This window comes from Rhinatrema bivittatum, chromosome 3, assembly GCF_901001135.1.
Source record: "Rhinatrema bivittatum chromosome 3, aRhiBiv1.1, whole genome shotgun sequence".
NCBI classification, from domain to species: domain Eukaryota; kingdom Metazoa; phylum Chordata; class Amphibia; order Gymnophiona; family Rhinatrematidae; genus Rhinatrema; species Rhinatrema bivittatum.
In genome coordinates this window covers 534,577,592-534,591,932 of record NC_042617.1, presented here as the reverse complement: position 1 = coordinate 534,591,932, position 14,341 = coordinate 534,577,592, and the positions used below count along the sequence as shown (strand labels likewise).

General features: G+C 48.2%; 1 protein-coding gene across 1 annotated transcript in view; it reads right to left on the bottom strand.

The window, feature by feature from the left end:
• CAD (carbamoyl-phosphate synthetase 2, aspartate transcarbamylase, and dihydroorotase) overlaps nucleotides 1-14,341 on the bottom strand; it is a 363,344-nt gene that overhangs the window by 112,586 nt on the left and 236,417 nt on the right. The window contains 2 exon segments of the mRNA XM_029596327.1: nucleotides 5,362-5,493; nucleotides 13,429-13,593. Of these exon segments, the coding sequence (XP_029452187.1) occupies nucleotides 5,362-5,493; nucleotides 13,429-13,593 (297 nt within the window).

The following is a 14,341-nucleotide window of genomic DNA, read 5'->3' as shown; positions in this document are numbered from 1 at the left end:
ATGGCGACCAAGGAGCCGACATATTGGTAAGTAAACTCGCTTCACAATAAGCATAGGAATCGGTAAGCCACTCTCCCACAAATTGCAGTTGGCAAGCAGCACTGTAAAAGTAGAAAGTCAGGGAGGCCCAGGCCGCCCTTCTCCCTAGAGCTTTCAAGAGTGGTATACTTTATCCTTGCTTTCTTACCAGCCCAAATGAACTGTGTAACAGCTGATTGGAATTTTTGGAGATCTTTGACCGTGAGACAGCAAGGTAACGTGTAACTTGTAGAGTAGTTTGGGGAAAATCACCATTTTCACCAAAGCACAATGGCTAAAAAGAGGCAGTGGGAGGGATCGCCATGCTGCCAACTGCGATTGTAGGGTTGCCAGTGTCTCCTTAATATTTACAGCATATAACATTTTAAGTCCCTAGGGACCCAAACCCCCAAATATTTAATTTTGTCTGAAGCCCAAGAAAAGGAGAAAGCATCTCCCCAAGTGTGTTGTAGTTGTGGGTCTATAGCTAGCGCTTCCGATTTAGAGAAGTTAATCGTGAGCCCCGCAATGTCCCTAAATTGGTTAAACAATCGTATTATTACTGGGATACTACTACGAACACAAACAGTAGAATATCATCTGCGAACATGGCCAATTTCAGCGGGTGACCCCCGATGCTGAGACCCCAAAAATCGCCATCGCGTCGCAGGCGGGTCGCCAGAGGCTCAATCGCTATAATAAACAAAAGTGGCGAGAGTGGGCACCCCGGCGCACTCCACTGTGTAGAAAAAAGGGGTCTGAAAGCGCTCCATTAATTAATATGCGTGAGCTGTGCGTATTGAAGAGAGGCTCCAACCATGTAACAAATGCACCAGTGAACCCATATTGTTGCAAAACCCAGACAAATATTCCCAAGATAGGGAATAAAATGTTTTTTCTGCGTCCAGGCTTAGGATCAGCGCTTCTGCTGGGAGTTGGTAGCTTACAGCTGCTATAAGGCGGCGGACATTTCTCACTCCCTGTCGACCTTTGATAAAGCCTGTTTGGTCTGAGTGTATCATACCGGAGTATAGTGTACAGTCTAGCTGCCAAGACTGCTGCTAAAATGTTTATATCCACATTAATAAGAGAAATGGAGCGATAAGATGTCACATCTAGTGGGTCTTTACCCTTTTTGGGCAGTATCACTATTGTCAATTGGTTCATAATTGGGCTATCAATTTCGTAGTAGGGAGATCATTGTAAAAAGAAGTCAATGTCGGAAGAAGGTCGAACTTCAGTATTCTATAGAATTTGGCCCCCAGACCATCCTGCCTTGCCGCCTTGCTGCTTTCCCTAAGGTTAGCCCTTGTATCACAGAGTATATTTCACCATCTTTGAAAGGTGCGTTTAGGAGATCAGTTTGGTCGGATGAGAGTTTTGGCCATGGAAAATCCTGAAAAAATGGATGTAGAGATTTCGGCATTTCTAGGCCGAGTAGGCTTTAGGGCACTATAGTATTCTAAAAAACGGGAAGAAATATCTGCTTGTGTAACTCTAATTGCCATTCTTGTCTTTTATCCCGTTTATGATAGATTTTTGTTGGCAGACCCCTACCAAATTTGCAAGTAGTTTACTTGGCCTATTACCAAGTTTATATAGTTGGTACTGATAGTATCTCAAGGACTTAGTAGCCCTTTGGTGTAGTAAGAAATTTAGGATTTCCTGGAGTCATGCAGAAACAGACATGTGCCTTATATGTTGTAATTGGAGTGATTTGAGCACATTTGTGAGGTGCAAGATCTCATTATTACGTTTTCTGTTCAATTTAGCTACATAGGCGATAATGTGTCCACGAATTACTGCTTTATCAGCTTCTGGTCGTAGCATTAGATTTTATATAGTCCTCCCAACAGGTATTCAAATAAGTATGGAAAGATTTGTCAAGAAAAAGCTTGGGGTACATCCACCACGCGAAAGGAGCATGGTGTGAGCATCCAATCTCTAGGCAGACAGAAATGGGAGCGTGGTCGGAAACAGAGAAAGTGCCGATGGTGGCATGCTCCACCCTCGGAAATAGAGTATCTGAGGTCATTAAATAATCCAGTCTGGAGTACGCTTGGTGGGGATTTGAGAAGAAAGTGAAATTTTGCTCCCCCGGGTGTAGCACCTGCCAGATATCCATCAATTTTAGCTCATATGTAAGGTTATCCCCTATTTGTTGGTCTTTTTGGCCTACCAGCCTAGGGAGTTTACAATCAGTTGCTTTATCCATTATTGTGTTAAAATCTCCCCCAACCACCAACTGGTATTCACTTAGGTCAGTTAGACAGGCAACTAGGTTGGTAAAAAATGATTGAGAATATACATTTGGCGCATATAGATTGCAAAACGCTAGCTTCTGCCCATGTATCGTTCCTGCAGCTATTACATATCAGCCCTCAAGGCCTTGCCACACCCAGTCTACTTGAAAAGGTAGCTGCTTATGAATGAGAATGGCCACTCCACGTTTTCTAGAGGAGAAAGAGGAATACACGCATTGACCCACCCAATGTCTTTTCAGTTTCTTGTGTTCACTGTCCGTCAGATGGGTTTCCTGTAAAAACACCACATTAAATTGCAGGTGCTGAAACATGGATATTAGCTTCCCCCTTTTTTCAGGCGAGTGGATCCCTCAACATTCAAAGAGGTGACCTTGACCATAACCATGTCCAGCTATGGTACTCGGAATGAGTAGGGAAGTCCGCAAAGAACTCCAGATATATATATGAAACTAGTGTTTCGGGGCCTCCCAGCCTAAGCCCCAAAATTGACGCTCACCCAATTTCCCAGCAGCGTCCCCGGTATGCATAGAACCTCCCCCTCAATCTCCTTCCCCTATCCCCTCTTCTCTGCCCATCCCCACCCCTTTCATACACACACCCAAACACATTCACACACAATCGCCACACATACTGAAACACAAATATCATCATTATGCTCCAAGAGGCTCGGTGCCTCCCTGCACCCAGACCAGACATATCAGAGTGCAATCAGGAATGCCCCCCCCCCCCCATGACCCCTCTCCATTCAATGATTCTTCTTGGGTATAATGTCCCGGGTAAACCTTATCAAATGCACATTCTCAGTTAAAACTACCTCTTATAAACTATACTTCCAGGAACTCCTGGGTTAATAGAACAGGGTCATGGAAGTAACCATTTGTACGAACAGCACATTTCTGTGACCTGTACCTTAACCAGAGAACTCAGATAGGTGCAGAGTTCCAGTCATCAGTAAGAGGGCTGAACCGTAGCCCAAACATTATTTCCAAACCAATTATTTCTCACTACAAGGCCCTTAGGAAAAACAGAAATCAGAATCAAGACCGTGTGCAGCTATTAGGTTCATGTTGCGTTTTCCGCAGGCAGTGAGGCTAAAAAAGTTGCCGCTTGATCTTTGGTATTGAAGAAAAGCACTTTGTTTTCATGGGAGACTCGCAGTTTAGCAAGATATAAGGTGGCAAATCGGATTCCCCATCTGTGGAGTTCCGAGCATGCAGGAGACATCTCTCTACATTGTGCTGCTGTGGATACTGAAAAATCATTGAAGCGAAGGATGTGATTCCCCTGATATTCCACTGCTGGATGCAGACGGTAAGCCCGTAGTAATTGGGTCTTATGAGCCCAGTTTAAGATACGAACCATCGCTGGGCGCGGCCTGATAGCACTCACATGATGGGCCTACTCGATAGATGCACTCACAGCGTAGTTGATCATTAGGCAGGACTAGCTTTATATGCTCAGGAAGCCAGCGTTCTATAAAGTTCTACAGTGCCTCTTCCTTTAGGAATTCAGCGCAAGCAAATAATTTTGATATTATTTCTTCGACAACGGTTTTCTTGATCCTCGAGCCTTTCCAGGAGTATTGTTTGTTGGGCCTGCAGCTCCCTCACTTGTTGTTCCGCTGACACAAGCCAGTTTCCTTGGTCTGAGAGATGTTATTCTGCCTGATTCAAGCATTTGGACTGCCCCTCTAGAGTATTTTTAATTTCCTCCATTGAGGTCTGTATTTTAATGAACCGATCATTGAGGGCTGCGGTGACGCCATTAGAAATTTGCTGGAGCACCTCCACAGACACGCTTGCCAGCGTTTTGGGAGCATCGGGCGTGGCCACCATTTTGAATGCGTTACCCTGTCGTTCCACTGCATTGCGAGTGATTCTGTGACGCATCCCTCGCCGACACATCGCCGGGTTCCGAGCTTTTTATTACTCCGTTCATCACTGCTATAAGGTTCTCCCACTGAGCTCCAAGAGAGTGTTCCAGCCCGGCACCATTGGATGACATTCTCTATAGACAAGGAGGAGTATAAATACTTTCCCCTCACAAATTCAGTTATGGTATAGTAGATGACCAGTTATTTAATTCTTCACTGTTACAGATATATCCCAGCTGCTTTATATACAGCTATGCCAGAAAGGTTGATGACCAATATTAATCAGGATAATTCCGGCCATTGAGCAGTCATTAAACAGTACCATCATTTGATTATTGATATAAACCAAATCCTCTAGGATTACTAGGAGAGGACACAGAAGTAGCTTGTGAAAGATTTTCATGTGGGTCACAAGGCAATACAAACCACTAAGAAGCAAAAGGATGCACCACATGAAAAGCTAAGAATATAAGGCAGCATTGCCAGGAGGTGCTTCTAAACTGAAAACTTGTTGTATCATCACCTGAAAGACTGAGAAGTTTTAGTCTGACACTGGTCACAGTATAACAGAGTTATGGAAGAAAAAAAAGTATGATGCTTTGGAATGACTTTTTATGGCTGCAGATGTTATGATTTTGTCATTGCTCTGAAGTAGGTCCCAAGATTTCTCATAGTTCTTGAGTCTGTCTCAAACACAAAAAAAGGCAGGGAACCCTTGCCCTAGATAGCCAAATGATTTCTTGATGAAAAACAAAACTGGAGAGACTAATAGGGTAGGGGGTAAAGTATTTCATCAGCTGCTAGCATGGCGTGCATAAACCAAGATGCTAAATGAAGGTGATACACAAGTGACAAGCTCTATTTGTACACCAGTTGCAACATGCACTGTGGCAGTGATTTTCAACCCAAACCTCAGAACAAACCCAGTTAAGTCACGATATTCACAATGAATATTCATGAGATATTTGCATGCATGGAGGCAGTGCATTCAATTTTCTCTCATGCATATTCACTGTGGATATCATGAAAATCCAGCTGGCTGGGTGTGTCCCAAGAAGTAAGCTGAACATCATTGATATAGGGAACTCTCAGGAGCAATAACGAGATCCTGTTCAATCTGTCTTATGACCTCATCCAAACCAGTCCAGCATTCCCCACCTCCCTCTCAAAATCAGAAATCATTGGGCACCAGCGAGACTGCCTCACCTCCTCCTTCTTAGCGACATGGCAGATATGGACAGGCCGCTGATACAACTGGGCTACCATCAGAATGGCTGCGACCGTCTGCTTTTCAGCATGGGCTACAATGGGCAGGTACTTCGGCCACTTTTCAAAATGCTGGGAAAAAAATGGAGAGAAAACAAGAGCGGAGATAACACAAAGGACGATTCATCCTATACTCCCTGCCATCTCACATGCACCCGAGTTGGTTCATGACACCTTCCAAGTAATACTCTAAAAATATAGATATTGAATCATTCTCTAAGCAAAATTTAAGATTAACCAATTTAACCCATACCTGCCAAAAGTGTCATCTACTAAATTCTGTTATATAAGGGAGGTTGCCAACTCCACACAGCTCTGAAAGTCTTACAATGCCAGCATTACCAACATTTCACAATTCCCAAACAAGCTGTGCCAATCTCACAATGCATAAAAGATTAGTACAACTAGCCCACAAGTTTTGAAAGTGCTTGCAGTGACAGCTGGGTGGATGGACAGAAAGAGGCAACATATGAGCACCACATTTGATAGGAAAATTGTTTCTTACCTGATAATTTTCATTCCTGTAGTACCATGGATCAGTCCAGAATCCTGGGTTTATGCATCCCTGCCAGCAGATGGAGACAGAGAAAGTTTAACGGACACTGTTTAATATTCCCTGGTGCCACCTGTAGTTCCTCAGTATTGATCTGTACCAAGCAAAAAATTCTTGCACAAAATGCTTGTACAAACTTAAAAAAAATAACCAAACCTAACAAAATTTAGAAAAACTCAGTCTGTATTAAGAAATTACAGCTCAGCAGACGACTCTCCACCTCCGTAGATCGGGCGGGGTCTGGACTGATCCAGAAGATACCAGAGTAGAACTCGTTTGACATCCAGTTTACGAAGGTCGCCTCCAGCGGTACCTGCAATTTCCTCCGGAGAAAATGCCGGAAGCTCCACAGACTGGTTGACATGGAAGGTGGACACAACCTTCGGCAAGAAGGAGGGCGCCGTTTTGAGGGAAACACAGGCATCTGAGAATCACAAAAAAGGTTCCCGACAGGACAACGCTTGAATCTCAGAGACCCGTCGAGCAGAGACGATCGAAACAAGAAAAACTGCCTTGAGTGTAAGGTCCATTTACCGTAGCCCGATGGAGAGGTTCGAATGGAGCAGAACAGAGGGCCCGGAGGACCAGATGGAGACTCCACAATGGGCAAGTATTGCGAGCAGGCGGACGCAGGTGTTTGACTACCCTCGAGAACCGAACCACGTCCAGGTGAGCCGCTAAAGGATGACCCTTGATCCGTCCAAGGAGAGAGCTGAGAGCGGAAACTTGCACGTGGAGGGAACTGAAGGAGAGGCCCTTGGAGAAACCCTTCTGCAGAAAAGAAAGAACCAACGAGACCGGGGCGGAGCATGCTGAGACACCTGACTCCTCACAGCCTCAAAGACCTTCCAAACGCACACGTAGGCTAGAGAAGTCAACTGCTTCCAGGCTCGAAGCAAGGTGGAGATGACCTCTTCCTTGTAGCCTTTACGTCTCAGACGCCGCCATTCAAAAAAGCCAGGCCGCTAGACAAAAGCGATCGGCCTGGTCGAAAAATATGGGCCCCTGCCGAAGTAGACGAGGAAGATGGCCTAGCCGCAGAGGACCGTCTGTCGCCAGGTTGACAAGATCCGCGAACCATGGCCTGCGAGGCCATTCGGGTGCTACCAGAATCACTGGCCCTCTGTGGAGTTCTATTCTCCTGAGAACTTTTCCCACCAGAGGCCACGGAGGAAACACGTACAGAAGGACGTCCGCGGGCCAAGGGAGAGCCAGAGCATCCACGCCCTCCAAGCCGTGATCCCTCCCAGCTGCTGAAGAACCGATTGGCCTTGGCACTGCCCATGGTCGCCATTAAGTCCAGGTGGTGGTGGGGGGGGGGGACCCCACCTGCCGACGATCAGATCCATGGCTTCTTCCGAGAGTTCCCACTCTCCCGGATCAAGCGATTGATGACTGAGAAAATCGGCCTGGACATTCTCCTTGCCTGCGATGTGGGAGGCCGCCAGGCAATTCAGGTGTCGTTCTGCCCAGGCGAAGAAACAGCTGGCTTCTAGGGCCACCAGGCAACTGAGGGTGCCCCCTGACGACTGATGTAAGACACGGTGGTGGAATTGTTGGACAGCACTCTCAGCACTTTGCCGCATGAGGGGCAGGAACTCCTGCAAAGCCAGACGCACCGCCCGGGCCTCCAACCGATTGATGTGCCAGTGAGTCTGAATCGGCGACCAGATCCCTTGAGTGGACCGGGACAGGCAGACTGCACCCCAGCCCGAAAGACTGGCGTCAGTGGTTACTATCGTCCACTGTGGAAATTGAAGGGGCATTCCCCGGAGAAGATGGGGGAGCAAAAGCTACCACTGCAAGTCGGTGACGGTAGAGGCCGAAAGAGGGAGGACTATGTGAAACTGTTCAGACACCGGCTGCCAACGGGATAGCAAAGCTTTCTGTAACGGTCACATATGAGCAAAAGCCCAGGGAACTAGGTCGATGGTGGAAGCCATGGACCCTAGGACCTGCAAGTAGTCCCAGGCCGTTGGAAGAGGCAGCGAGAGCAGATTCCGAAGAAGACTTTGCCCACTCGGGTGTCGAAGTGGGCTCCCAGGAACTCTAATTCCTGGGAGGGCTGAAGATTGCTCTTGGAAAAATTCACTATCCACCCGAGAGATGCGAGGAGGGCTAATACCTGATTCACCGCCTGTTTGCAGAGAGCCTCCAACTTGGCCCGTAGAAGCCAGTCGTCCAGATAGGGGTGAACTAGGATGCCTTCCCGAAGGGCTGCCGCCACCACCACCACCATGATTTGAAGGTGCGAGGTGCGGTCGAGAGGCCGAAAGGCAGGGCCCGAAACTGGAAATCCCGGTTGAGGATGTGGAAATGAAGATACTTCTGGTAATCGCAGTGAATCGGGATATGGAAGTACGCCTCTGTCAAATTGAGTGAGGCGAGGAACTCTCCGGGGCGAACCGCCGCGATGACCGCTCGCAAGGTTTGCATGCGAAACGTGGGATCTTGAGAGCTCGGTTGACCCTTTTGAGGTTTAGGATCGGCCGAAAAGCCCTGTCTTTCTTAGGAACCACGAAGTAAATAGAATACTGGCCTGCGCCGAGCTCCTTTTCCGGGACCGGGACAACTGCGCCCAAACTCAGTAGTCTGGCGAGGGTTTGCTCTACCGCTTCCCGTTTGAGACGCCTGCATGGGGAGAGTAGAAAGAGATCCGGTAGGTCACAAACAAGCTCGAAGGCATAACCGTCTCGGACAATGTCAAGGACCCATTGGTCCGACGTGATTTTGACCCATTCCTCGAAAAAAAGGGAGAGGCGGCCGCCCAGAAAAGGGACCGAGGAATAGACCAACTGAACTTCATTGTGTGGCAGGCTTAGGCGTGGAGCGCGCAGACTGGCCCTCATGAAAGGAGCGACTCCCATGAAAGGGCTGCGACCAAGACTGAGACCGAGAAGAATAACCCCTGGAGGAGCCACCCCGTCCGCATGGGGTATACCGTCGCTGTCCCCGGAAACGAGGACGGGAGGGTGTAAAGGAGCGTGATTGTTTCGGACGGTCCTCCGGAAGCTTATGAACCTTATTTTCCCGCAAGGAATCCATAAGCTTCTCAAGGTCCTCTCCAAACAGCAACTTACCTTTGAAGGGCAACATGCCCAGCAGTGCCTTGGAGGATGGGTCGACCGACCAATTGCGCAGCCAGAGGAGTCGTCTAGCGGACACCGCAGAGGCCATCGCCTGGACGCAGAGTAGGTCGTAGAGCGCATCAGCCCCATATGCGATGATGGCTTTCAGACATTCAGCCTGCTCCGCCTCTGCCGACGGGAGGCCCTGGGTACAGAGTAACTGTTGAACCCACCTGAGACCTGCCTGCAGCATGAGACTGCTGCAGATAGTCGCACGGACCCCCAGAGCCAGGACTTTGAAAATGCGTTTCATATGTGCCTCGAGCTTGCGGTCCTGTCCGTCCTTCAGAGCCGTCGATCCCTCCACACAGATAGTGGTGTGCTTGGTGACCGCGGAGACAGAGGAATCCACGGAGGGATTTTTCAACACTTCCAAACATTCCTCTGGGAGGGGATAGAGCTTGTCCATAGCAAACCCCACCCGGAGTCCCGCTTCGGGAGCCTCCCATTCCCGCAGGAGCAACAGCTTGTGCATGGGATGAAATGGAAAAGCGCTTGCCGGAGACCCGAGTCCCGCCAGGACAGAGTCCATATTTTTGGGCAAGGAGGCCATAAGGGTATCCGTGGGGGGCCCCTCCAACCCCAATTCCTGGAGGACAAAGGGGATGAGGGTATCCAATTCCTCCCTTTGGAACATACGGAGGACCCTGGGATCGTCCCCCTCCAGGGGTGGGAGGGTACCCGCTGAATCAGAAATGGGGTCAGGATCCGGAAGAACCGGGGCAACCAGTGGGTCGGGGGGGGGGGCACCCCCGGGACCACCCGCACCTGAAGCGACCCCGGAGGCTCCGCTGCTGGGCAAACAGTCAATGGCACGGAGAGTGGAATTTTTGCCGGGGGAGGGGGTCATGGGAGGGACCTTCCTCCTCCTCCTGCAGGCTAGCTAAATAAGATTTGTGCAGGAGGACAACAAAATCTGCAGAAAAATGGGCCCTGGATTTCCCGGGGGGGGGGGGGGGGGGGGGGGGGGGGTCAGGGATCCCATCCTGGGGGGCCACGGGGCTCAAATCGGGAGGATACTCTGAAAAATCCGGCTCCCCAGCCCCAGGCAGCTCTGAAACGGGAGCTGCTGAAAAATTCAAGATGGCCGCACTGAAAGAAAAAAAGGTAAAAATAGATTTGATTGGCAGCCCGCCGGCAGGAGTGAAGCAGGGGAGAAAAACCTGCTGACTCCTGCATGTCTGGCTGCCGGTTCAATCCCCCTGAAGTACAAATGTAAAAAATATGGGTCTATTGCTGTTCTGTAAGTTAATAAATAACTTTTAAAACTTTTTTTTTTTTTTTTTTTTTTACAGACTGAGCGCAGCAATGGGGCTCTAAGCCCCCTAGGCAGCCAGAGGAGGGGGAGACGAGAACTGGACCACCAGCCTCGGTCCCCACACCTGGAAGCACTCACGGACTCAGGCTACGCTCCGCACAAGGGGCGAAGCCCCCTTGAGTCTGGCAAGAGCCAGGAGACTGTACAGTCTCCTGCACAGAAAAAAGACTAACTACTGTTTTCAAATTTTTTTTTTCCAGAGAAAGAGCCAATCCAAAACCTAAGGAAGAAGTACTTGCTTGATCCAAAGAAAAGAAGAAGAAGAGACGGCTGACTAGCCAAAATCAGGAGACCGAAGGGTTAGCTGATCCACCTGCTGGAGACAGACAAATACTGAAGGGTTACAGGATAGGCTCTGTCCTCATATAGGATACCCTTTCAGTTTTAGTCTGTCTCCACCTGCTGGAAAGGAGGCTCAACCCACGATCTGGACTGATCCGGGTACGTACAGGGAATGCCAATTCTGCCACTTCCCACTCTCCTGGATCTAGCATTCTGCAACTCAGGAAATCCACCTGGACATTTTCGACCCCCGCGATATGAGATGCCACTATATGAGCCAAGTGCTCTTCCGCCCAAAGAATTAACTCTTGAACCCCCTGTGCTACCGCTCGATTCTGGTTCCCCCCTGCAGATTGATATAAGCAATGGTCGTCACATTGTCTGACAAAACCCTCTTCGAGCGGCCTTGAACCAAAGGTAGAAAAGCAAGTAACGCTAATCTCACAGCTCTGGTCTCTAAGTGACTGACAGACCAAGAAGCTTCCTCTGCCGACCAAGAACCTTGGGCTGATTGTCGCTGGCATACCGCCCCCCAACCAGAGAGACTGGCATCGGTAGTAAGAATTACCCAAACTGGGACCTCCAGACTGATACCACGTACTAGACTGAACGTCTATAGCCACCAAGACAGGCTGTCCTGCACCAGAGCATCGAGAGAGACAGGCTGGTGAAAAACCTCCAATAACAGATTCCACTTGGCCAACAGAGCCCCCTGCAATGGTCTTATATGTGCAAAGGTCCACAGCATCAACTCCAGTGTTGAAGCCATTGAACTCAGAACCCGCAAAATATCCCAGGCTCTGGGTATCCTCAACGCTAACAAGCGCCAAACTTGCCTCTGCAAACTTGCACACTCTCTTCTCCATGAGGAAGACCTTGCTGTTCTTTGAATCAAAACGAGCTCCTGGATAAGCAAGATTCTGAGACAGGTTCAGATGGTTCTTTGCCAAATTCACTACTCAGCCTAGAGATCCCAGCATATGAATCACTCTCTGAACCACAGAGCGACAACCAGCTTCTGACTTTGCCTGGATGAGCCAATCGTCGAGATAACACTCCCTCGTGCCATTGAGTTGCCACCACTACCATCATGACCTTGATGAATGTGCATGGTGCTGTGGCCAGCCCAAAAGTAAGAGCCTGAAACTGGAAATGCTCGCCTAGAACCATATATCTCAGAAAATGCTGGGGATCCCAATGAATAGGGATGTGCAGGTATGCCTCCATCAAGTCCAAAGAAGCCAGGAACTCATGATTGTGCACCGCCGCAATTACAGACTTCAAGGTCTCCATGAAAAATCTTGGAACCTTTAAACGCTGCATTCACCCATTTCAAGTCCAGAATGGGTTGAAAAGTGCCCTCTTTCTTTGGAACTACGAAGAAAATGGAATATCTACCCTTGCCCTGTTCTTCCAAAGGAACCGGAACTACAGCCCCTAAGCTCTGCAACCTGTCTAAAGTCTCGAGCCGCAGGGGGAAGACTAGAAATAGATCACGAACTGGGCGTGCAAATTTTAATGCATAACTGTCTCTTATTACTGAGAACCCACTGATCTTGAGTGACCTTGGCCCACTCCCTGTAAAATCAAGCTAGGTGATCTCCTATAAAGGGAACGACAGAGTGGACCAGCCTTGCCTCATTATGAGGATTTTGCCCCTGTAGTTCCACCTGCTGTGGAAGCTCGGAAGAACCTACAACCGCCATGAAAGGACTGTCCCCAGGCCTGACCTAGAGGAGAAAATTGCTTCTGTGACGCTGGGGTTCGTCTTTCAAGAGAGATCTCCTGCTGTCTCAAAAACACAAGCGGGACTGAAAGAACTGCTTGCTTCTAAGGTTGTCTTCAGCAACTTGTGAACCTTATTCTCACCCAGATGCTCTATCAATTGTTCCTGGTCTTCCCCAAATAAAAAACACCCTTTGAAAGGTACAGAACTCAATCAGGACTTAGATGACACATCTGCCAACCAGTTACGACCCGGTCGCCAAGCAGCCAAAGCACTGAATCTTTTTTTATTTTTATTTTTTTAACTTAATTCAATGACAAAAAAACCAAAGGAATACTTCCCTGACCAGTAGCTTCAGGCTGGCAGGAGGAGACCTCAGGGGCAGAGAGGGAGCCAGTCCCCTGGCTATCAAAGCCCTCGGAAGCAGCTGACAAACCCAGACAGAGGTTACCAACCTCCCTGGGACACCAAGTTCAACCCGAAGAATGGTCCACAAAGGCACCTAAGCACCTTGGGGAGCTCACTCTCCACTTTTCTAACTTTTCTCTAGTCAGACTGCAGGTTTGCACCTCTCCCATCTGCTGGAGACAGAGAAATACTGAAGGACTGCAGGTGGCTCTCTCGGATATGTAGTAGTGCCACAAAATGTTTTTGTTCTCTGCCTCCATCTGCTGGTGGGGTACACAACCCACTTGTCTGGACTGATCTGGGTATGAACAGGAAAGAGCAATTGGCCCATCGAGTCAGCCCAGTTGTCTTCCTTACTTGCTCTCTACCACTCTGAGAGCAGCACACTAATTCCCAATATCCTAACCAACACCAGCAACCCCTCTATGTCCTTCATTTGATCTCTTGACGCCACTCCAGCCCTGTCATCCATATCTGGCTTTCCTTCTTCCTGTGTCTAGGGAGGGAGAGACTTTTTTTCAGGGGGTGGCGAGGAAGAATGGTGAGCAGTGAGGTTAAATAGGGGAGATGCTCCATTCATTTCAGTACACACCTCCATCCACATCGATACGTTGTCCATCTTGAGGTTGGAGAAGGTGTCATTCAGGTACATCTTGAGACCAGCAGCTGCGCTGGCAATTGGAGTCAATGTGCCAACATTGTCTGAAGCAGCCCCGAGGAAAAGGGCAAAGTCGCAGCGTGCTCCTGCTTCAGCCAGCTGAAACGAGACACAGGATGTAACACAGGGAGGTCAGTTCTCACGCCAGACAACAGATGTAGCCCCTTCAACACAGTAAACACAACAACACATTTATTTATTTTAATTTTTTCTATACCGGCATTCGTGATAATATCACATCAAGCCGGTTTACAATAAACAATGGGTGATAACCGGAACAGAGAACGAAATAATATGAACTATAAATAATATAGATGCAGTTACAATAAACAAGGAGACGTACAACTAGGAGCAAGAAGAAGACAAGATAGAAACTTTAACAAAGTGTATAAACCTGTAGAATGGAGGAATTTCCAAAAATAGATGTTTGAGATTTACAATGAATTGTTCAGTACAAGTATGTAGTTTAACAATAAAGGCGAAATCATAAGTAATGAAGATTCTGGATGATAATAATGCTTAGGGGTAGGATACCAGGATGGTTATAATAATAAAAGATGTTGATTGGAGGTTGAATATCGGATAGAATAGTTTTTAATCTGCGTCTGGGAAGGCTTGTTTGAAAAGCCATGTTTTAAGTCTTTTTCTGAATGTCAGTAAGCAGGGTTCCTGTCTAAGTTCCGTTGGTATGGAGTTCCAAAGCGTGGGTCCTGCTGTGGAGAAAGCCCTATCTCTGTAAGTTATGTGGAGGGAAGTTTTGGAAGGCGGTACTTGCAGCGACTCTTTGTAGTACTCTCTTATGGGTCTGGAGGAAGTATGCTTTATGAAAGGGATTTGTAGGTTGAGA